The sequence below is a fragment of the Hoplias malabaricus genome, chromosome 3 (genome assembly GCF_029633855.1).
Source record: "Hoplias malabaricus isolate fHopMal1 chromosome 3, fHopMal1.hap1, whole genome shotgun sequence".
Lineage (NCBI taxonomy): Eukaryota > Metazoa > Chordata > Actinopteri > Characiformes > Erythrinidae > Hoplias > Hoplias malabaricus.
The window spans coordinates 13,900,061-13,924,610 of NC_089802.1; the positions used below are offsets into that span (position 1 = coordinate 13,900,061).

A 24,550-nucleotide genomic window follows, 5' to 3' on the forward strand; every position below is an offset into this window, starting at 1 on the left:
TAAAATAATGATGAACACTTTATGCAGCAGGTAGTGTTGCAGTCACAAAGCACCAGGGACCTGGAGGTTATGGGTTCAAGTCCCACTCCAGGTGACTGTCTGTGAGGAGTTTGGTGTGTTCTCCCCATGTCCACGGTCCAAAAACATGCGTTGGTAGGTGGATTGGTGACTCAAAAGTGTCCTTAGCTGTGAGTGTGAGCGAATGTGTGAATGTATGTTTCGCCCTGTATAAGACTGTTTCCCCCTCCAGGGTGTGTTCCCACTTTGTGCCCAGTGATTCCGGGTAGGGTAATAACCCACTGCAACCCTGAGCTGGACAAGTGGGACAATGAATGAATGAATGAATAAACACTTTCTCCCATTTTCGTAATTAACGATTTTAAATAAATGTAATTCCACTGTCCTCAAGTATAACCATAACCTTACTATTACCCTCCATATGGCATAACCATAACCATACCATTCCTCTCTAGACAGAGTCTTCTAACCTCAGTTTACCCCCGAGGATGGTTACCTGAGAGAATGATTACCCTTATCAATCCCTCATGCGACAGAGAACATAAGAATAATCTTAGATTTCAGTACTAATATAACCACTTCCAACATGTGCATGTTTAGATCTGGCTTAGGGCGAGATATAGAGGAAACATTTCATAAGGCATCTTATGAAATGTGACTCTGAAGAGCCACAAGGTCTGACTTCACTGTGGAGTGATTATGAGGCTCCTGTTTACGTAGTTCAGGTCGCTGTCCATGCTGTTCTTACAATGACTCACATTGCGATTCAATAGAAACTCCCATTTCAAAGCAGAACTAAATAAAAAACGAGAATGAAAACTTAAAACAGTGCAGTATTAACTTCCTGTCCTACAGCAAAACAAGCTTACTCGTGAGACATGAGCATATGACATTTTAAGTACATTTTCACAGAAGCAATAGAAATAGAAGTTACTACCACAATCAGTAACCTAGAGGCCAGCTCAGATGAAAGTTTTATGACTTGAATGTTGATTATGTCATTTTGAAAATAGCCCATATATGAGATTTAAGTGAGAGCAGCCACATTAAAACTTTCACTTCCATTACAACCCAAAGCAAAGGTGTTACTACTGGAATGTAATCCTGGCAAGGTCAGTGGAACATTTCAGAGCCAAAAGTGTATTCAGTGGTGTCAAATGTCTGCTATCAATGGTTGACAGTGTGACCATGGCCCCAGAGTGTGAGGACAGTACAATGTGTGTGTGTGTGTGTGTGAGTGAGTGAGTAAAAAAACTAAAAAAAAAAAAGAAATAAAAAAAGAAATAGAAGGAAGCAATCCCTCTTAACAAAATATTATTCCAAGCAATAAGAATTTTGAACCATGGGTCTATTCATCACAACATTTTGACAAATATCTCCAGCTAATGCCAAACATAAAAAGGTGGGAAAAGAGAGTTTATGAAGATGACCCTCACCATGTCCAGGTCTCCTGACAAAAAAGGTACTTTTTTTGTAGCATCAGTATAAGTAGTAATGACAATAGACTGTAATTCCACCAGATACAAGAACAACGTATCAGCAAACTGTAAAGCCAGATGTAGCTGCTGTACGTTGTCAGCAAGCAGAGTTACTGCAGTTGGCACTGAGGACTTAGGACTGAAAGGTCATTGGTTTGTTTCCCAATCCACGGCTGTGGCAAGGCAAGGCCCCAAACCCACAATTGCTCCCCGGGCACTGGGGATGGCTGCCCGCCGCTCTTGGTGTGTGTTCACAGGCCCTAGTGCACTAGTGTGTGTGTGTTCAGTGCCACGAATGGGTTAAATGCAGAAGACACATTTTGTTGTATGTAGTACAATGACAAATATTTGCAAATTGCATTATATATATATATTATTCCTATTGACTTGATCAAAAAAAAAAAAAATTACTTAAAATATCACAGCTCATTTTATCAGATTAATACAAATCATTGCTGTGTGAAGAAAGCCTTGCATCTCCTGTACATTTGTTCACTTTTTCCAAATATATTAAAAAAGCCCAGGCTTTTAAATGTATGCAAGTCATGATATCATTATTATTCATTCATTCATTCATTCATTGTCCGTAACCGCTTATCCAATTCAGGGTCCTGGTGGGTCCAGAATCACTGGGTGCAAGGCTGAACACACGCAAGATGGGGCGCCAGACCTTTGCAGGGCGACATACACTCACACATTCAGTCACACCTACGGACACTTTTGAGTCGCCAATCAACCTACCAACTTGTGTTGTTTTTGACCATAGGAGGAAACCAGAGCACCCGGAAGAAACCCAGGGAGAACACACAAAACTCCTCACAGACAGTCCCCTGCAGTGGGATTGGAACCCACACTTTCTAGGTCCCTGGAGCAGAGTGACTGCGAGAGTACCTGCTGCGTCACCAAGCCGCTCTTTATTTTTCTATATTAATAGAAAACTAAGTATATTTTATCCTACACCTAAAAGTCATTATTATGGAGATATATGGTTTGGCTCTGATAGTGAGGAAATACTTTCGAAGTTTGCATTAATACATTTAATGAACCCATGTTTCCTCAGCAGCACTTCATGCTAAAAATGATCATTTCTTTGTGTGGTTTTACTTCGTACCAATAAAAAATATAGGAGAATCAAATAAAAAGGAGAATAACTCATTCATTCATTATCTATGACCGCTTATCCAGTTCAGGGTCGCGGTGGGTCCAGAGCCTACCTGGAATCATTGGGCGCAAGACGGGAATACACCCTGGAGGGGGTGCCAGTCCTTCACAGGGCCACACAGACACACATTCACACACACCTACGGACACTTTTGAGGCGCCAATCCACCTACCAACGTGTGTTTTTGGACCGTGGGAGGAAACCGGAGCACCCGGAGGAAACCCATGCGGACACGGGGAGAACACACCAAACTCCTCACAGACAGCCACCTGGAATCGAACCCACAACCTCCAGGTCCCTGGAGTTATGTGACTGCGACACTACCTGCTGCACCACCGTGCCACCCAAGGAGAATAACTGTTGTTTTTTATTCATTTTAAAAGAAAACTAGTACCCATCAAATGACCAATATGCAGTTAAGTAAGAGCTTGGTATCTAGCGATACCATTCATTCATTCTTCAGTAACAACTTGATTCTGGTCAGGATTTTGGTGGGTGTGGAGACTCCAGAACATTGGGCATAAGGCATAAGGAACACTCCATGGACAGGGATTCATCCATCGCATATCTCTATCAATAAGTATAAAGCTAAAAAACAATATTTATAGACAAATCAAATGCTAGACCATTATAGACAATCGGCAAGCACAAAGTAAACAGCAGCAGGATGCCTAAACCCCTCCTCGTTTTCTCTCTTATGCTATCTTCTCCTCCTGCTTTTATCAATCTCTTACTTATTACTGTTACGACTTTAGTCACTTGAAAACAGACCCACATCAAGATAAAAATCATTCAGAGCGAAGCACACTCTACAGTACATTTCATTAAATCTCCACTTCAGTGACTAAGGATCATTTTATCATAACAGGTAGCGCTCCCCAATAAATTGGCTTTTTGTCTTCAATAAATCATTATTTCACATGCTCCTTCTCTTCCCCTCCCAACATACAGTACTTCCATAAGCTGTGTTCATCACCACGGCAACAACACTGGGCTGATATAACGGTCTGTCAGAGAATACTTCAACTGTGAATATACAAAGACCGTAAATATTTACACCAGTCAAGGCTTCACAAAATATATTCTGATAGTGATTTATCTGTAGAAACATCTGGAAACAGATGATAGAAATCACACACCCACAGCACTGGGCAAAGGTCAGAGACCACAGAGAGTTTACTTAACTCCCATTCAATTGTTTACGTTTATGAGTAGATATAATTAACAGAAGCCTCAACACCTAAATAAAATATCATTTTTTCAGTATTTACTGTGTTCATCTTCCAGCTTCTGCTGTTTTCAAAAGATTTGCTTTCAGTTTTTACAAAAAACTTACTTTACTCTTCTAAGAGCATCAGCATCTTCATTTATGTTTAATTATTTTTTCTCAGGTACAAGTCACTTCAGACCCACAGCATTGTGCTTTCTTCAGGACAGAAACACCTGTGGTATCAGATCTGATGCAAGAATCAATTCGATTCTTTCCATCTCTCTGTTTTAAGTGCTGTTAGTCTGATTGGGTGGTCTACTAAGTCTTACATGGCTATTAAAGGTCCCATTTCCTCTAGGCTTTAATACTTTAAGACACTCCAGTTTAAGAAACTCGTGCTGTTCCCCACTATCAAATCTCCACAGAAATATTTCCTGAAATTGAATACCTTTTTAACTCTTTTAGCTGGTGATAAATGGCACGTGACTGCACACTAGTGTACATACAAACACATACACACACAAACACGATAAATAAAGACAGACCCACCTGCAGGGGCAGCTGGACGAACAGTGGGACACATGAATGCCTGGAAGCTCGAAGCGCAAAGTTCGCTCACCGTCCCCATCTCTGAGAAAGCTCTGAACTATGACTCCACACACACCTTACTGTACTTCAGGGAATGCTGGAGTGAGTGCTTTAGAGAGAAGTGAATATCTTTCAGAAAAAGATCGAGATTTGAGAGAGTGCCGGACCTTTGTGTTCTTCCTCTTTCTTGTCCTTCTTAAGCAGAAAGGGGAAGTTCTTTAGAATGGATTCAGATACTGCGGTGTTATTCTCTCCAAATGAAAGCACTCTCAGAGCAGTGGAGCTTTTCAAAATGTTCTCTCTCTCTCTCTCTCTCTCTCTCTTTTTTTTTTCTCCAAACCCCCTCCAACTCGGTTTCTATGCTGTCTGTCACACACTCTCCTGTTCTGACTGCCTCCTCTCCTCCCTCTCAGTAACTCCATCTTTCTCTTTCGTCTCATCACTGACACATTTTATGTTTATTTATTACAGACAGGGTCTCTCTCTCTCTCTCTCTCTCTCTCTCTCTCTCTCTCTCTCTCTCACTTTTCCTCCTATCTATGTTTGTGTTTCTGTTTGCACTGGGCTCTATTGTGAAGTCTCAGCTCTTGCCCTGAAATAGTCTGAGAGCAGATAGATTTCATACACACATGCAGGAGCTCATTAACACTTCTCCACACACCTCCTCACTCACGCCCACATAAGGCACACAGGCCAGTTTAGTCAGCGCACAACAACGCTGGCATTTAAGTCATGAAGGCCATAGATCTAAATATACACAGAAGAGGGAAGCCTCTTACTATACATGCACGGTAATACATATTTAATAAAAAAATCAAACAACCACCAAGACTTATCAGTGGAATCTGTATCTCTATATTAATGCACACTGTTGAATTACAACATTTTATATTAGATCAAATATATAATGATATATTCCTGATGTTTTAATGTCCACATATGTCTTCAAAGCAGTGCCTTCAGTTTCTTTACGGTGGTTCTGTTTTATTTACAGGCAAACTATCCCACTTTATTAGGTTATTAATTCATTCATTCATTATCTGTAAGCGCTTATCCAGTTTAGGGTCGCGGTGGGTCCAGAGCCTACCTGGAATCATTGGGCGCAAGGCAGGAACACACTCTTGAGGGGGCGCCAGTCCTTCACAGGGCAACATACGCAAACACTCACACCTACGGACACTTTTGAGTCACCAAGCCACCTACCAACGTGTGTTTTTGGACTGTGGGAGGAAACCGGAGCACCCGGTGAGAACACACCAACTCCTCACAGACAGTCACCCGGAGCGGGAATCGAACCCACAACCTCCAGGTCCCTGGAGCTGTGTGATTGCGACAACCATGCTGCCTTATTAGGTTATTTTATATTTATTTTTAATATCCAAAGTTCACATAGTTTGGGCTAAAACAAAAGCATGTAAAATATTGTATTTTCAGCCAACATTTGTACTTTAATGGGCCAAACTGGCAATTTTAAACAGTTGTCTATGTAAGCCTATTTTGTGGAAAACAAGTCAAGAATCATTCATTCATTCATTGTCTGTATCTGCTTATCCAGTTCAGGGTCACGGTGGGTCCGGAGCCGGCCTGGAATCACTGGGTGCAAAGCAGGAACACACCTCGCAAAGGGGCGGCAGTCCTTCACAGGGTGACACACACACTCACATATTCACTCACACACTTACACCTACGGACACTTTTGAGTCGCCAATCAACCTACCAACGTGGGTTTTCAGACACTGAGAACGGCTGAGAACACACCAAACTCCTCACAGACAGTCAAAAAAACTGCAACAATTTGATAAAATGAAATCCAATAAATCACACCAACAATGAGTCTTCATGCAAACTCATTCATTATCTGTAAGCGCTTATCCAGTTCAGGGTCGCGGGGGGTCCAGAGCCTAACTGGAATCATTGAGCGCAAGGTGGGAATACACCCTGGATGGGGCGCCAGTCCTTCACAGGGCAACACACACACTCACATCTACAGACACTTTTGAGTCGCCAATCCACCTACCAACGTGTGTTTTTAGACAGTGGGAGGAAACCAGAGCACCTGGAGGAAACACACACGGACACGGGGAGAACACACCAAACTCCTCACAGACAGTCACCCGGAGCGGTAATCAAACTCACAACCTCCAGGTCCCTGGAGCTGTTTGACTGCAACACTACCTGCTGTGCTACCGTGCCACCCCCTCATGAAAACTCCAAATACATAATTCACTTACCACTGCAGTAGGATTAAAATTATAAGCTGCTCTTGAGAAAACCTTCTACAAAATGCTGTAAAGTGTAACTTATCATATACTACTATGTTCAAATTACATATCGTGCTATATAATCTATATAAGTTTTATTCTAGGAGGCTTCTTTTATGTCGTTACTCGTTTTTAAATTACATAAACATATACTTCATGAGTTATATTACTTTTACCTGAGAAGCTTTCTGTAATCTCTTTTTAAAGAGAGATTTTTACCAGAGGAGATACATAACAGTGGAGTTGTACATTATAAAATATCTTTTTAATTTCCACAAATATAATATCCTTGCCTGGATATTCATATTAGCATTACTGGGCTCCACATTTAATAACAATAACAAACCAGTACTTGGCCATATCCATTACCAGGTTTGTTTATTAGGTCATTGTAAGGTTGATTTGAACAGAACTGCAGTTACTGGGGGAGTCTGAAGTAACAATTGACAGAGGGTGGTTTACTCTTATAAAAATTACAGATATTTCAGATTTGAACTTGGTGAAATTCATGGATCAAATTTGTGGTACACATTTAACCACCTCCCTGCATTGAACCAGCATGATTAGTGCTAAAGACAGCCATTCCAACTTTAGGGTTATAAATTACGTCATTATGCTGTAAGTGTGTGGTTTGGAAACTCAGGACACAGATATGTGAGATCCTGCTGGAAAACCCACCCAGAACTTTCCAGATCCCTCCTAAACTGAATTGTATCTGCTCTTCATGCAGTGGGTCACTCCCTTCCTACTCTTTCATCCCACACTCTTACTGCTGCACATTGCACCATCAATATCCTTTTTATGAGACAGTTTTCTATTTATATACAGCAACTATAACCTAATTATTATTTATTTCATCTTTCTTAACCACCTTACTCAATGTGGCCATTCTTTCCAGCCAGCCTTTAGCCAAGGTGGCAGCTATTAAAAAAATAAATAAATAAAAAACACATGACATCAAGATATCTGCTAAAATAGATCAGCAGAAGGTGAAATACACCACATGGGCCAAGTGTTTGTGCATAATATGCATCCACATGTCTTATGAAATCAATGACATTAATTAGTAGTTGGCAACATTTTGCTGCAGCAATAACCTCAGCGCTTCTTGGATAGCTCTGTATATTTGAATATTTCTGAAAGGATTTGATGGCATTCAGCCACACAAACATTAGAGCGATCAGGTACTGCTGGATGATTAAATCTGGAACATAAAAAACCCACTCCAACTCATCCAAAAGCTACTGGATGGAGCCCTAGTGAATGCATTACCACATCTGTGTCTACAATGGGTGCACCTTCAAGTAACTGAGTTCTCTAAATATAAGGGTTGTCCAAAGATTTTTGCACATTTACAAAAATCTAGCACCTCTCACTTCCCCGCTCCCTGTTTGCAGCCAGTATAGCGCAGTGTGCAGTGATCTGCACCTCCGCAAACTACAGATATCCTGCATAGTTTTCACCTTTTCTAAATGCCCAAGGATAACAATGAAGGAACATTAAATGATCTCTGGAGTCTAATGGCAGCCAGTAGGAATCTGTACAAACATCTCAATGAAGAATTACCATGGTTCCCAGTAGTGCTGGGGGGAATGACCAAAATCCTGTATCACAGTATTTTTCAATATTATATCAGTTTCAGGATATTTTACTTTTTTTTTTTCCATGCATGATGTGTTAACCACATTGATTGTGAGGAGAATTCCTGCAGTAGAGTGGTTAAGAGTACCCTAATCCACTGTTATGACAATTGTACATTGTACAAAAAATAAAAAAACATTTCCACATTAGTGTTACATGTAATACAGGTCTGCATGGCCCCACAGTCACAATCAGTTTTTAGAGGGTGGCACTAAACTAGTGAAGGAATCATATGGCATGACAGTTGCAGTGAAAACGTTGAAACTTTTATTTAACATATTTTTCAGACAACTTCAAAACTATAGGCTAATTTTCACAACTTACGTAAACTAGCTACACTCTGTTAAAGTTATCAATCTCTCACCAGTTTTGTTTGATTTGTTTTTGTTTTAGAAAACTTTATCTTCATTAATTTACAACATATTTAAACAAATAAGTGGTATTTAGATATAAAGTAGCCAGTGCTGTTTATTCTTGGTTGTAATTCACTGAAGAAGTCCTAAATATCATCATTAAATAACAATATTTAAACAAATAAATAATAACAATAATTATAAATAGCAACAATGTGCAACTCCCAACAATAATACTATTTATACTTTAGCTCGACAGCATTTGCAGTAAATATTTGTTTGGTCCATGTCCGAACTTTTAAACCCAAAGTACCTCCAGACAACAGACACGGCCCCTTTGTGGCAAAAGATCTTCAGGGTCATGATCTTCTACCTCAATGTCTGGTACAACTTCTCGTTCAGAACTTCCCCTGTCCATTTTCACCACGCTCAACAACTCCACTAATACTTGCACTCTGTTCCATACGTGTTTAGTGACACAGCAATGAATAACCACCCTGTGAAACAATTTACCACTGCGTTCTGCACATGGTTAGGCTTTTTAAACCAGTGTGGCCTTTATAAGAAAAATTCATATCATAACAAAAATAAACGTTTTCAGTGCCAACCGCCCAACACTAGTACCCAGTGTTTCTTTTATTGAAATGAGACAGAACTGACATTGAACTGAATGCTTCTTCAAAAAACAATTCTGTGTATAAACATACAGAGGTTAACACTCCAGAGGATACTCAGATTTGTGAAAATACACATTAATGCATCATTAGACTGCTGAAAATAAACCATGTTCATTCACTGGAGGCTAAGCGAGATGAGCAGTGACTTGTTTATACCTGTTCGCCAATTTAAGTGCAGATAGGGCAGCTTTATTCTGTCTGAATGTATTTTTTTGTTCAGTGATGACAGAAATTAGATTCCAAAGACATCAGACAGAGGCACTGCATCCAGCTGGCCTCTAGAGCAATTACAGTCCACCTTACCCTGAGAAAGTGATAAGACCATGTAAAAATGATGTTGCGACAACAACAAGTCTGTTAATTCATTGCTAAATTGAAGACTGATTTCCAAAACCAAGACCCGACTCGAGTACTACATCAGTAAAAGCTTGTAAAGTAAATGTTTCCTCAGCTGAGTAACATGACTGATATCATGCTTTCTGCCAGCAGATATTCTAGTATGTGTATCACATGTCCAGAAGTGAGAAGACACTCTCTAAATGTTTACAGGTGTCCAGCAGGGCACATGAGCTTGTATAACCTGAACAGTGGCTGCCCATGAGCCTAAGGGTGCTAGAGCATGCATAATGCCACCAAGCTTTGGGCTGTGGAGCAGTGGAACTGTTCTCTGGAGAACAATACCTTGGTGAAGTAAATATAGGCTGAAGAAGTCAATGAAAACATTTCAGAAACAATGTGTTTTTGTGAAGAGTGTGATGATACAGTTACAGTGAAGGCAAACTCTTGTCAGGGGCCATAGCAGCACTGATGCAATTCACCAATAACTTCTGTCAGGGTTATATGTGACTTTGTTTTGCTTTCACCTCAGTACACCTTGTCAGAGTGAGACTGAAAGGCTAGAAACTACTGGAGCAGAATAATGTCCAGATGTTTTTAGTCTCACATTGTATTCTTAGTGAGTTGCACCATCTGTTTTACTTATTTTTTATGTGCTATTTTGTTCATTTAATTAAGGAATTTTTCACCCTAGCTCTGAAAATATCTGAGACAATAAAGATTACGTTTTGTATTTTTGAAATAGTTCTTGGTATCGGATTTTAGTGCTTTTATTTTTGAGAGTGTAGAGTGTTAATGAGGTATGGATGCCTATCTGAGCAAAGCTATTAAAACCTTAACAACACATCTGTTTTAAAATTTCAAAGCTTTTCCATGAGTCATATCTCAAGAGCATATAAGAGGTACATAATACATTCCCTCGCAGGCACTTGGCTTTGATTAAACTACAGTGGAGACTGTGCAAGCCAAATAGCATTTGTTGCTTAAAATCATAAGTTTTATATTTGATTTTTAAAGATAGCAATATTGAAAAGATGTATTTCTGACTCAAAGCAGAAAGAGCTGAATACACATTTCAAAATGAGTGTGTTAAAAAATAGTTTAAAAATACTGTCTGTGAGGAGTTTGGTGTGTTCTCCCTGAGTCCACGTGGGTTTCCTCTGGGTGCTCTGGCTTCTGCCCACAGTCCAAAAAACACAACGTTAGGTAGATTGGCGACTGAGAAGTGAGACACTCGGTATGAGTGTGTGAGTGAACATGTGAGTGTGTGGTGCCCTGTGATGGAGTGAGGTGTGTTCCCACACTTCACTGAGTGACTCAAGGTAGCATGTTGGGCTGTCAGTGGCATGGTTTAGAAGTAGTTCTTAATGAAGCGGTGGTTGGTTTCATATTATCGCTTTCCAATGAAAAACATTTTTCTCCAAAATAGTAACTTTACAAGAGAAGGAAAAAAAATAACTTAACTAATTTTATTTCAATGGAAATCAATATAAAAAAAAATTTTCCAATTAATTTTGGAACATTTCTCTTGGTTCATTCATCATAAAATGTTTAAACAATGTGAAGAACAGCTGCTGTGCTCAAATGATTTGGTAAACTAAAAATCGACAATAAGTTCCAGAAGTTGCTTGTGCTTCGCTTTTTCCAGAAGGTTTTGTGACACTGTGTGTTTGATTGGGGAAGACCAGTATGTACACAGCAAATTCACCAGTGTTAAATCAACAATATTAGTGTTAAATTAACACTGAGAGTGTTGACAAGTTTACATTTTTACACTAATGGTGTTGATTTAACACTGGTGAATTTGCTGTGTAGGTAATTGGTGACAGATAATGACTGGGGAGAAAATAGGGATAATTTGGTTTTAAAATGTGCTTGTATTTCATAAAAAAAGTCTAGATAAAGTTTTACAGCTTTTTCCAATGTTATTAGGTTAAAATTCCGCTGAAAAAAAATTGAGATACCATTGAAAGAAATCATCAGTATTGCAGCCCTTTTGATTTGATAATTGCACTTTGTCAAACCATGATTTCAATGTAGAAAAGATTCATAGCTCATCCTTAACTGAAAAACATGTCTGTCAAGAAAGAAAATCAGTGGAATTTCCCTTTAATTTACACAGAGTTCTATGTGCATCAAAGAAACAAGAAATCCTGCTAAAACTGAAACTGGGTTTGTTTTGAAAGACGTAAATATTCGAGCTGGTTATCTTTATGATCAGGGCCCTTTGTGTTGGTTGTTGCTGGTCTGGTTTCTACCCGCCTGCCTGCTGTTTCTACCAGTGTCTTATCATAATAACATATCATATGTTTGAAGTTATTTCTCTTTCTGTGGCTAAAGATTAGTGTAGGAACTATCAGTAAGGAAGGGACGTTTAGAAGAAGAAAAGGAAGAGAAACCTGTGAAGTGATTCCAAACATGTAAATGACAAATAGGCAGCAAGAAATCTATAATGATGTGGGTTCCAGAGGTTTTGTCACTCCTGCTCAATAAAATGAAAACAGAGGTGTTGAATGTACACATTGTCTGTTATAAAAGCACAGCAAACTCTATGTGCTATAAATACAGTCAGTTGCCAATTTATTTTGTATTTGTTAGGATTTACCTAAACTCATCTGTCATTTAATTAGGTGAATTTTGTAGGTGTGTGATAAATTGAACAACGACCTTCAAGCCACCATCAGTAATTTTACACAAACTAAATACAAGCCCAGGTATTGGGTAGAGAGGTATAACCCCCACCCCTAGCACTCTGAAGATGGAGATCTGGAGGGCTGGAGGTGGAGATTGAATAAGCTGAAAATCATGCGATTACTCTAACAGAAAAAAATGGTTTATTTTCACATATGATAGTGTGCACATGAGGTAATAATAGCTTTATTAATGTGTCAAACTTGTCACAAGGCAATATGAAACAAAAAGCAGAAGACCAGTGACCACATATTTAATCTTATCATTCGTGTTTGTGTTATTATTAATGAATTAACTATCTAAATCACATCAGTCACTTTGGGTGTCATGGCTGCTGAAAGGTCAATGCAGCTATTTTAATCATTCATTCATTCATTATCTGTAAGCGCTTATCCAGTTCAGGGTCATGGTGGGTCCAGAGCCTACCTGGAATCATTGGGCGCAGGGTGGGAATACACCCTGGAGGGGGCGCCACTCCTTCACAGGGCAACACACACACATTCATCCACACACTCACACCTACGGACACTTTTGAGTCGCCAATCCACCTACCAACGTGTGTTTTTTGACTGTGGGAGGAAACCGGAGCACCCGGAGGAAACCCACGCGGACACAGGGAGAACACACCAACTCCTCACAGACAGTCACCCGGAGCGGGAATTGAACCCATAACCTCCAGGTCCCTGGAGCTGTGTGATTGCGACACTACCTGCTGCACCACCGTTATTAGTCACCTTGTGACGTGTCAGAGATTTTATACTAAACCTACATTAAACATGACTGCCCCATGAGAAAATGTTAAAATAATACTTAACCACTTTCATAAATATTGTTCACTACTGACAGGTTGCCCCTTTAATTCTGCCTCACAGAGTAGTAACAAAAGAAAATTTGCAGTGGTTTTGGCTTTAGGAAAATATAACACCTGTCAACCAGCAACATGAAAAGGTACAAGCACTACTCTGAGTGTGAAAGTGAGCAGGGGGTTGGTTTATCTAAAGACACCCCTCTATCATCTTTCACATTGGTCTGTTTATTTCTCACATCCCCAGTACAGTGACCTCATCAGCTCACACAGCAGGGAATGACAGCTTTCACACAAGGCCTCTGCTTCACAGAGAATTCAGAAATAAGTAAAAAAATATATAAACACTTGGTCATGGGCCACAATGCATCCACTGGTGGCCCTCAGGTCACTACTAAGGGGGAAACAAGTTGCCCTGTGTGGGTCAACGACAGCATGTTATCATAAATATCTATGGAGAAATAATTGACTTAAAAAGAAAGATAGGCATTTCTATTGCAAATGGTATACAATACTGGTCCGTATACCTTTAGTTAATTGGTTTTCCATTTCTAATCCTGCAATAGAAAACGGAGAATGACCCATTTCCCTATGTTGAATGTTATCAACAGTACCAGAGATTGTAGATTTTATTAATGAAAGGTACACGGCCCACAGACCAATACTGATATAACAACAATGTTACCCCGAGCAGCTGCATGTATTTTTGGCCCTTGCTTCTAAAACCTGCATAAAGTCCCTGAACACTTCTGTGAGTGGTGTGAGAAATTCATATATTTTTTCAGATATATAAACTCAGATATTTTCAGAGACTTGCTTGGAACAAAATTAGGTTTTGTTTTCCTATGGGCCTCCATTTCTTTCTCATGATAAATAATTTATTCCTAAGGTCCCTGTTATAGAATATACAGCACAGTCTCTCCCTCAGGCCTTTCCTACTATCCTCACAGCTCATTAAAGTACAAACTCTCATATTAAGAGTACTTGTGCTATATTCAGTACAAGAGGCTCTCAGAAACCCTCAGTGACCTGCACACTCTCACCCCTATTCCCTGCCTCAGACTCACTGTCGCCATGCCAACTGGCCAAACCTCCCTCTCTCTCTCTCTCTCTCTCTCTCTCTCTCTCTCTTGCTCTTTCTCTATCCATGCACTGTACACACTCTACTATCTGTCCATGAGTTGTCAATTAGTACTGTATTAATTTGTAACATGTTCTTGTAATGTTTCCAAGTATTTATATAGTGGAGTACTCTTAGATTTTGTGGCCTAGTTCCCCCCCTACTGAGCATACTGAAAAAGTACAAGATTTGATTACATCTCTAAGTCCCAACAAGACATTTTCTACAAATATGTATTTTCTAAAAATCAATCACATTACGTGTGAGAGCATTACTCTGTTTGTGTTCTTTATAGTGTCTGAGAGGATCTGAGAACAAGCTGAAAAAGCTTATGTTGCTGTGGTAGACCAAAAGATGCAATGAAGCCTACATCTTTCTGTTCCTGTATGAGTCACTTTATCATTTTCACAAAACTGATATCAACTACAACCATGCTTTCAGTAAAAGTATAATTATCATATTACAAACACAAGATAAGGTTACTAAAAGCGGTTCTGGTTTAGTACGAATTATTCAACCAGTCATCACTGTTTGTGTAAAACATGAGTCATGTAAAAACATTTTGTCCGATATTTGTGAGGATTTGAGTGAACACTAAACTAATACAGTAACAAGAACAAATGCTACAACAGCATCATTGTAAAAAGCAAAGCAAACAAACAAACAAAAAATGCCTAAATGTAAAGCTTTGACAGAGAAAGCCAGAGAAAACCACCCGGTCACTGAAGTGACAGCAAAGCAGGAGAATGGAGTGCAGAGAGGAGGTGAACTGAGGACACACTCAGAGGTTTCCTGTGTAGTTCTGCTCTTTCCTGGATGCGACATATTGCCACGTCTGCAGCTGCAAGAGCTCTAGCTATAAGAGACCTCAGTCACCTGCATCAACTCCTGCATAACCACACCAACATCAAACCAGCCTCAGGCTCTCCTGCTGCCAGCTGCCACAGTTCATACTAGAGGTGTATCAATGCATACATTTAATAATACGTTACATTATGTGGTTTTGCATTACGACATAATAGACCTATATTACACAAAATACATGCATTCTCAGATTCGATGCAAGGTCCACTCTTACGTATTTAAGTTGTTTTACTATTTTCTTTATTTTACAGAAGAGACCTCACAATTTCAATATTTTCCAAAAACTGAGTTTGAAAAAGTCGCAGTCACACAGCTCCAGGGACCTGGAGGTTATGGGTTCGATTCCCGCTCCAGTTGACTGTCTGTGAGGAGTTGGTGTGTTCTCCCAGTGTCCGCATGGGTTTCCTCCGGGTGCTCCAGTTTCCTCCCACAGTCCAAAAACACACGTTGGTAGGTGGATTGGCGACTCAAGTGTCCGTAGGTGTGAGTGTGTGAGTGAATGTGTGAGTGTGTGTGTTGCCCTGTGAAGGACTGGCGCCCCCTCCAGGGTGTATTCCCGCCTTGCGCCCGATGATTCCAGGTAGGCTCTGGACCTCCCGCGACCCTAAATTGGATAAGCGGTTACAGATAATGGATGGATGGATGGATGATTTTGCCCAACTATTCTTACATACCAGACAGAATGGTTTAGCTTAGATAAATACTACAGAATTTATAATCTATTAAAAGAAAAAAAGACTTGTCATATGTAAGGGTGTTTTCATAGTCCCCGCCCACTTTAATTTGTTAGGATTCAGTCAGGTTTGTTTCATCTTTAACAGTGTTTTATCATGAAAGATAGAGATATTTGATTTTTTTGATGAGAGGAAGGAACATACTGGCAATACGGTTCTATATTTTAATATGAATAATCACATTGCGCTCGCTCCAGGGTGTGTTCCTTCCTTGCGCCTTGGGATTCTGGGTAAACTCCGGACCCACTGCGACCCTGAACTGGATAAACGGTTACAGACAATGAATAAATAAAAAATAATCACATCCAATTCAACTATACAGTATATAATGCAATGGTTACACTTCTAGTATACCAACTATTAAGGCCTTCTGTGCATGCTTACTGAGCAGCGTGATATATGTTTTTCCTGTATATTATTGTTCTGCATCTTTGTATTTTATTGTGGGGTTATGTGACCTGGTAAAGGTATCCATTTATTTTGATAATACTTAATGTGCAGTCACACTACATTGTTCTTAAAAATGTATCCACACAAGGTCCAAAGGCACAAGTTACCATCATCTTACTGTTATTAAAGATTGGACTGTTCATAATCTAATCCCTTGACTTATCAATAAATAAGTACTATATTTATTAAAGTGAATGAACATTTGAGCAAGACAATATCTTGACATTAAATTTCAGCACACACACAAGTAGCAGAATTTCAGATCCATCAGCTATCAGCACAGACTATAACAATACTGACAATTCTTTCTGTGAAATGCTTCTATATTTAAAGAAAACAAATTAAGTTGCTGTATTTTTTTAGTTACTGTTCATTTCTTACCACTTTGAAAAATTTATTTCTACTCATTCATTCATTGTCTGAAATCGCTTATCCACACACACACACACACACACACACACACACACACACACACACACACACACACACACACACACTTTTGAGTTGCCAATCCACCTACCAGCGTATGTTTTTGGACTGTGGGAGGAAGCTGAAGCACCTGGAGGAAACCCACGTGGACACAGGGAGAACACACCAACTCCTCACTGACAGTCACCCGGAGCGGAGTCCCTGGAGCTGTGTGACTGCGACACTACCTGCTGCACCACTGTGCCACTCTTATTTCTAATCACGCTTATCCAGTTATTTCTGCACAGGAGCATACGGTTTCATGCAAAGATCTCAGGATCCCTTTTAAAACAAATTTTAATGCATAATCACTTTAAATGTGAGTAATGTAAGAAAGCTGATTTTGTCACTACAAGTCCATCTGCTGTTTTATACTTTTTTACAATTTGGTCCACACAATTCTAATGTTTCAGGGTACACAAATCTCTTATAAAGTATTAAATTCATGACACAATATGTATACTGATCAACCATAACATTGAAGCCACCTCTTTGTTCCTACACTCATAGTTCCTCTTGCCATACAGGTGTAGAACTTTGTTGTTCTGAGAGGACCGCCACAGAGCAAATATTTTTTGAGTTTTGGAGTATTTTTGGCATCGCTATGACCCTGATGTGGTAATGGCATGTTACTCAATGTTGTGGTAGAAGTTCCTGTTTTTACTCCCGTCATTGTCAATGCTGGACCTAAGAGTCATCCACCAAACCAAAAATATCCAGCCAGCATTCTCCTGATGATATATGTGTGTAGCAACAGATAGACTGCTATCTCTGATTTTACATTGACATGGTGGACCATCAAAGAAGGTGTGTTTAATAGAAAGCACAGTGAATGTCACAGTGGTGGAAAATTCCGACTGCAATGCTGTGTTTGATCCAGTGCTACATATACTGACACACCACCACGTCAGTGTCACTGCAACACTGAGAGTTGTCCACCACACAAATTATACCTGCTCTGTGTGGGTCCTGACCGTGGGGAGAAGAACATGGAGAAAAGTGGCTAATCAAGACTGACGGAACAACAGACGGACTACAGCCTGTAAACCTAGAGTTACAAAGTTCACCTATAGGGCCAGTGGAGCTGATACAATGCATAAAGGGTGTAGAAACAATCAGGTGGTTTTAATTTTATGGATGATCATTGTATATTCAATTTATGCTCAATTATTTTAAATGGCACACAGCTCTCCTTCAGGAGATGCTCATGGATAGATTAGTGGTGATATATAAATGTTGGAAATTGAGTCATTAACCTAAATAAGTCTATCAAATAAAAGTAAAACATAACAGTCAGTGTTATAACACACCATGCTGTGGTTTATAATGAAAAGGAGCTTGTATGTAATTACAGTAAATTACTCTTGGCCCCGTAGTGAGGTATCAGGTGTTGACGGTATGTGTGAAGTGGAAGTGGGTGGAGTGCTCAGAGTTCCTGTTGTTGAAGCGTTTTGAAACGTTTTCTTTTTCCTGTCTGTCTGGCTCATTTAAGTTTCATCTCAAATACATGTAACATATTACGTTTTTGATGACATTTTAATAATCATGTAAATACATATCTGATCCTCAATGTCTCAACAATGTTTCCATTAACACACATACACAAATGCACAAAAGAAAGGTGCTTGTACCTCAGTAGATGTCTCAGACAGGAAATCCTGTTACAAAATGTCTGGTTGTCTAACACTTTATGAAGCACACAAAAGAAATGGGTCTCCACAAAGCAACATCTGCACACAAAGCTTCTTTGTATACGAATAAGAGATGAGGCACAGAAACCTCTGTTCTGTACCCTATACTACATATTGACATATAAGACTGTAGACTCTCTCTCTCTCTCTAGCATAACAATCCTCTTTAACTATACTCCTCTTACTCATATAATTTCTCACAACAATTTAAACACAGCCTGCACAAATCAAGACTTTTATTTTAGAATGTATTGGTCAACTAACCCAAACTGACAGTTACAAACCCACAGAAACCCTATGAAACCGAGACTAAAAGCTACATCATGAACCATGTTTGCATACAAAATCATAGCGTTGTTGTTGTTGTTGTTACAAGACAAACTCCAAAAACTGAAAATGTATAAAGTTCAGTATAAGTACTAGTATAAAGTTCAGTAATTCAATTACTTCAATTATAAACATTTAACTAAATTCACGCTTCAGAAAAAAACATATATATATATATATATCGCAATTTTACCGTAAATGTCCGTCTCCATCTTCAGTTATAGTTTGACTGGGTTATGTATTCCTATTCGGTCCGCCCTCTTGTGAACATAACTGTTTTGGTGTTACACTACTTACATCCCTCTCATTTACACGTGGCCACCACATCCTCTTTCATCTAGCGGCTCATTGTACAGGTGCGAAGCTAAAGGGGACCAACGTGGTAAATATTTTCCACCTGTTTTCTGGAAAGCCCCGCCCATCAGCTCTGGGGTTGGCTAATATTTCAGGCCACCGCCAATTAGCGAGCCGCTGGTGAGTATTAACGGCTCGTCAATAGGTCAAAGCGGCATCTGTACGAAAACGGGTAGAAAAAAGTTCCTTTATCTGCAACACACATTTGAAAGCGTGTTGTGTCAGGTTTACTCACAAACTGTAGCGACAGAAATAGCTAAAATATATATTTCCGGTTGAAGTTTTGTGCATTTCTGCATAGTCCAGTAAATAGTATTTTAAAAGTACTCCAGTATTATACTAATTCCTGTCTTTAGAACTTCAGTACGTGATTTACGACACGACCGCACTCTTTATTTATTTATTTATTTATTTATTTATTCATTAGTTTATTTATAGGTTTGTGTAGTGTGCTCCACAAATGCACTTCCGAACCAACCCACCAGGGGTCTCTCCGCATTTATTTATCTTTCATTTATCTGACGGTTGAGGAGTTGTCTACTATTCAAAACAGAGTTTTGCACATTCGCTTTTGAGAATGAAGGCAGAATACTTAAAGAGTATATCTTTCACATTTATGTACAGAGGTAAAAATGTGCTTTGAATCACTTGTAACGTGGGGCTGTAATGCAATTCAAGGTCTGGTCCACTTTTTCCTTTAATTGCTTTTTAAATCTTTCAGAAATAGCATACGAGGGAAAAACATGTCTCCTCGCCACCCTCCTCCCCCTTTTTTTTCAATCCAGCCTTTTAAAATTAAAGCCTCCCAATACATCAGTATATTGTACCTCTTGAGAACAGCCTGAAGATAATCAGCATACAGCCAGAGCAGTGCTTATAGCCATAATAAAATATATTTATTTGTTGAACAATATACTGAAAAGTTTTTTTTTATTTTTGTCCCCAAACATATTTGGTCTTTTTGATTTCATATATCTGTTGAGTCTGTCTCGGTTAGGCCTAGAACTTTTCAGTCCATTCCACTGGAAAACATACAATTGTTAACAAATGCTATATAGTCAAAGTTAGGCCCAAACTTACCCAATATTTCTCTTGAAATTAAGGGTATAAAATGGTAGTTTGCCCCTTCTTTGCTGTAATAACAGGATCTGCTCTTATGAAAAGGCTTTATATTAGATTTAGGAACATTGCTTTTAGATTTTTATTGAAGTTAGCCACAAAATCATTACTCATTTTGTTTGATTATTTGGTTTGAATCCCCAATCCAGCTTTTCCAAAAAGGTACTGTATTTCCGTCCAGCCCAGGCTTTGCATTGAACCATAAACTTGTGCAGTTATTGGTTAGCGAAATATAATCTTGAGCAAATTTGAATGCTAATTACACATGAAGTGCTTACAAATGGAAAATCTTTGTAAAAATCTGTCACAGAAGTAAACTGTCCTGTTTAGGATTTGATGTTTTTATGTTGTTTCTTTTTTTCAAACGACACAGAAATCACAAAAACATCCCTTCTGGGCACCAACTGTGCATTTTTGACATAGTTTCCTTGTTAAGTATCTCCACAGACGTTAAATTGCTTTTGTCTGCTACACGCAGGCTGTGTGTGTAAAACTAGGCACTCAGTTATAATATGGAACATTTCATAAAGACACATATTCATACATCACAATTTTTTTAAAGCCTCAAACTGGAACTTCAGAAAGCTGAGGAGAAACTGATAAAAGTGAGTAGAGGTCAGAGCTCCAAGTCAAGTTACAGATGCATGCGATTGTAATGTTTAGAGTCTTGCCCAAGGACTCTTATTGTTGTAGCAGGGGTTTGAACTTTTTTCTGCTGTGCGAAATGATATGCACAGAAATGTTTTATTATTGTTTTCAGTGTATAATTTTCCTGATATCTTGGTTTGTGATAGAAAGGTATGTCTTCAATGGAAATTTCCTAAAACACACTGGAGGGGTTGTTGGAATAGACAGCAATGATTCCTTTACACTACACTGGGCTCATACTTTATTCATTACAATAAATGTAGTTGATGTAATCAGAGAATTCAAGGGCAGGTCATGTTTTCGGTATGTTGGTAGATTTCTTGGAAGGTACAAATATTAAAGCCTTAACAGGAGGCCACATTAAGTGTTATTAATTAACACTTTAAACCCTAAATGTCTGTACACTCTCAGAAAAAATAATGTATGGTATTGGGATATTATTGTCACTAATGGTACAAACAGTGTAAAGGTAACTTTAAAGGTAAACTGTGGTTTTAAAGTCCAGTTTTCTTAAATGTACACTACATTCTCTTCTCCAGGGAGGTGAACATTTGTAATCATTCATTATAGAACTGTGTAAAATAAATGATATACCACCACAGTGACAGTGACTGACAATGTATGTGGGTCCTTAATTCACAATTTAAAGTTATCGCATGACAAATATAGACCTTGTTTGTACAGTTCTCTATGACTAATTCTCTAAAGACAAGAACACACTTGTGTTCTCAGAGGAACACTAACAAACTCAGACTTTTATCAAGAGGACAATGTTAGTGGTGAATTAGTGGAAGGTTCTACAGTGTACTACAGCCTTCAGACTGTTCTAGAACATTCTCTGGATTTCACATTCTTCTAGAATGTTCTCTACTGTTTTCACAGTTGTAGAATATATTCTGCCAAATAAATTGTTCTTGAATGTGTCTTGCCATCAAAATCAAATCTGTACTACTGTTCTTCCCTTAACACAATCTTTTAGAATGAGCTCCAATTACGCTATTTCAGCACATTTTTCCCCATTCTTATTTTTCTATATTATTCTCCTCCATTCAAACTGTTGTATAGTCTTGTCAGAGTGGAAATAATGAGAGTGGGCCAGACTTGCTGGCAGGCTGAGGAGCACAGGGAGCATTTTACCGTCCCTCTGAGTGGGAAACGATAAAATAAACAGAATTTCAGTAGGTTTATGACTGAGAGCGCAAATTCCTCCTGGATGTGATAGCTGATAATAATACCAATCCCACGTCTCTGTTGTGATTTCTGTCTATTTATATTTTTAGGAAACAGATCTTTTTACAGACAATTTCATCCCTCTTAAAGCTTGAAATAATGTTCAAGTAAATTGCCTTGTTTCAAAATTATGTTTTCATTTAGTTTTATTGTCACATTGGGGCGCATGCCCAGGCATTTCAGCTGCTTCATGCCGCCATTTGGTAATATGACTAGTCGTGGTCTATAACAAGTCATAAAATTTAATGAGCACATTTTTTATCATTTTTAAAATGAAATTTTAGGAGTGAAGGTTAATTGTAAATTACATTTAGTCTTATACTAGAAAATTGTTTTACGCACACTGACCAAAAACAGGTACTTTGCTATTGCATTTTTTATCCACAAAAGTACAAACCATGTAAGTGTACCAAGAAAGATACAATCACTTTCCTGGGGGAGGTGCAGATATGTAGGTTTTATACTTAAAAATAACATTTAAAACAAAAAGGCACAGTTTAATTGTGCAGCAGTTACGTTGTTTTACAAGGCATCAGAATGTAGCTGCTGCACAATTTAAGGCGAACAGGTAAATTCAGTTAAAGAGACTTCTATTAAGGAGCACCTACTCACACTTTGCCTGTTTTGACTAGAATTGGCTGTTTGTTGCACTGTTGACCTGCTCACTTTACTGAAGCTGGTTCCATGAGTGTGATGCTGTTGTTTGTCTCTATGAAGAAGACTGTGCTCTATTTGTGCTCAGTTATTTGTGGTGGAAGGAAGTGGCTCATTTGATATCGTGTACAGGGGTTTTTTGCTGTGAAGTATCTAGCCAAGTAGGCTTGTAACTCACTCACTCACAAATATACTCATTCAAATAAACTCATTCAGCCTGCTCCACAATGGGGTCTGTCTACCAAGTCTGTATTCTGAGGGAAGAAGATGCCATTTTTCTAAATCAGTAGATTAATGAGAGAAAAAATTCTAAATAAATTAGAAATATAGTAAGTGAGCTGTAGCTATGGCCTTTTTAGGAAGTTTTCCTAGAAACTTCTCCCTCATGCCCATGGTTCCATTGCTTTGTTTTTGTTCTGGAATATATTCTGGAATTTTTGTTTGATAAGATAGACCAATGTGCTCTGGATTTATCTCAGAATGTGTAGTGAAGACTGTTGAGTTAGAGGATTCTCAACAAAGCCTGGCTATGTGACCTGGATCTCTTATCTCTCTGGAGTTAGGAAAGGCCTTAGAGTTCAAAATGTTCAAATGAAATGATTCTCAGAGATGTTCATTTTCATGTCTCTCTCACTATATTCTATGAGCCGTGGATGGTATTTCTTGTGGATACATGGACTCATGATCAAATTTATTTCAAAATATGAACTGCCATGGGTGCAGCAGGTAGTGTCACAGTCACACAGCTCCAGGGACCTGGAGGTTGTGGGTTCGATTCCCGCTCCGGGTGACTGTCTGTGAGGAGTTTGGTGTGTTCTCTCTGTGTCTGTGAGGGTTTCCTCTGGGTGCTCCGGTTTCCTCCCACAGTCCAAAAACAGACGTTGGTAGGTGGATTGGCGACTCAAAAGTGTCCGTAGGTGTGAGTGAATCTGTAAGTGTGTGTGTGTTGCCCTGTGAAGGAGTGGCGCCCCCTCCAGAGTGTATTCCTGCCTTGTGCCCAGTGATTCCAGGTAGGCTCTGGACCCACCGTGACCCTGAACTGGATAAGCGCTTACAGATAATGAATGAATGAACTGCCGTGTTATATATTATCATCATTAGTCATATCAGTAAAATACAGATCTTCTACAGAACTATTTTGTCTCATATTTGGGATGAAATCATGTTCAATAAATACTTCTCTTGTGTAAAAATGTGTTTTAAATTTTATTTCATTATCACCTTAAAATATCTTCCAGCGCCCAATGGTTATTTTTATGTTAATGTTTTGTCCATTCCTCTGAGAAAACTGTGGGAATCCAGTGATTTCACAAAAAGTACAATTTTCTTCATCGGTTTACTAGCCTACGCTATCAAACATGTTGATGCAATGTCTTATTTTTATTTGGGAATGATGTACACATCTAAAAATAATTCTGTGACTCAGAAGCAACAGAGGAAAGGGGGTTTTTGGTGCAATCACCAAATCACAATTGGTGCAATTACTGAGAACACAGTCATCCAAGTCATGTGTACAATCAGAAGGCATATATATACATATATATGAAACAGAATTATGTTTTAGATTTTCCACAGTGCTGTGTAAAAGTTTAAAAGGGGAATTGTTTATGCGCTGATTGCTAGCCTGAATGAATGAATGAATTATTTAAACTCTCTCTCTCTCTCTCTCTC

At 38.9% G+C, this 24,550-nt stretch overlaps 1 protein-coding gene across 2 annotated transcripts in view; it reads right to left on the reverse strand.

Annotated features, from left to right (window-relative positions):
* cyth1b (cytohesin 1b) overlaps positions 1-19,208 on the reverse strand; it is a 67,556-nt gene extending 48,348 nt beyond the window's left edge. Inside the window, exon 1 of one of the 2 annotated variants that reach the window (XM_066664229.1) lies at positions 19,068-19,208. In XM_066664229.1, the coding sequence (XP_066520326.1) occupies positions 19,068-19,086 (19 nt within the window). In that variant the 5' untranslated portion in view covers positions 19,087-19,208. Of the gene's footprint in view, positions 1-4,417; positions 4,632-19,067 lie in introns of those variants that run through there. The other variant, XM_066664227.1, reaches the window with a different exon arrangement.
* Between the last annotated feature and the right edge of the window lie 5,342 nt (positions 19,209-24,550).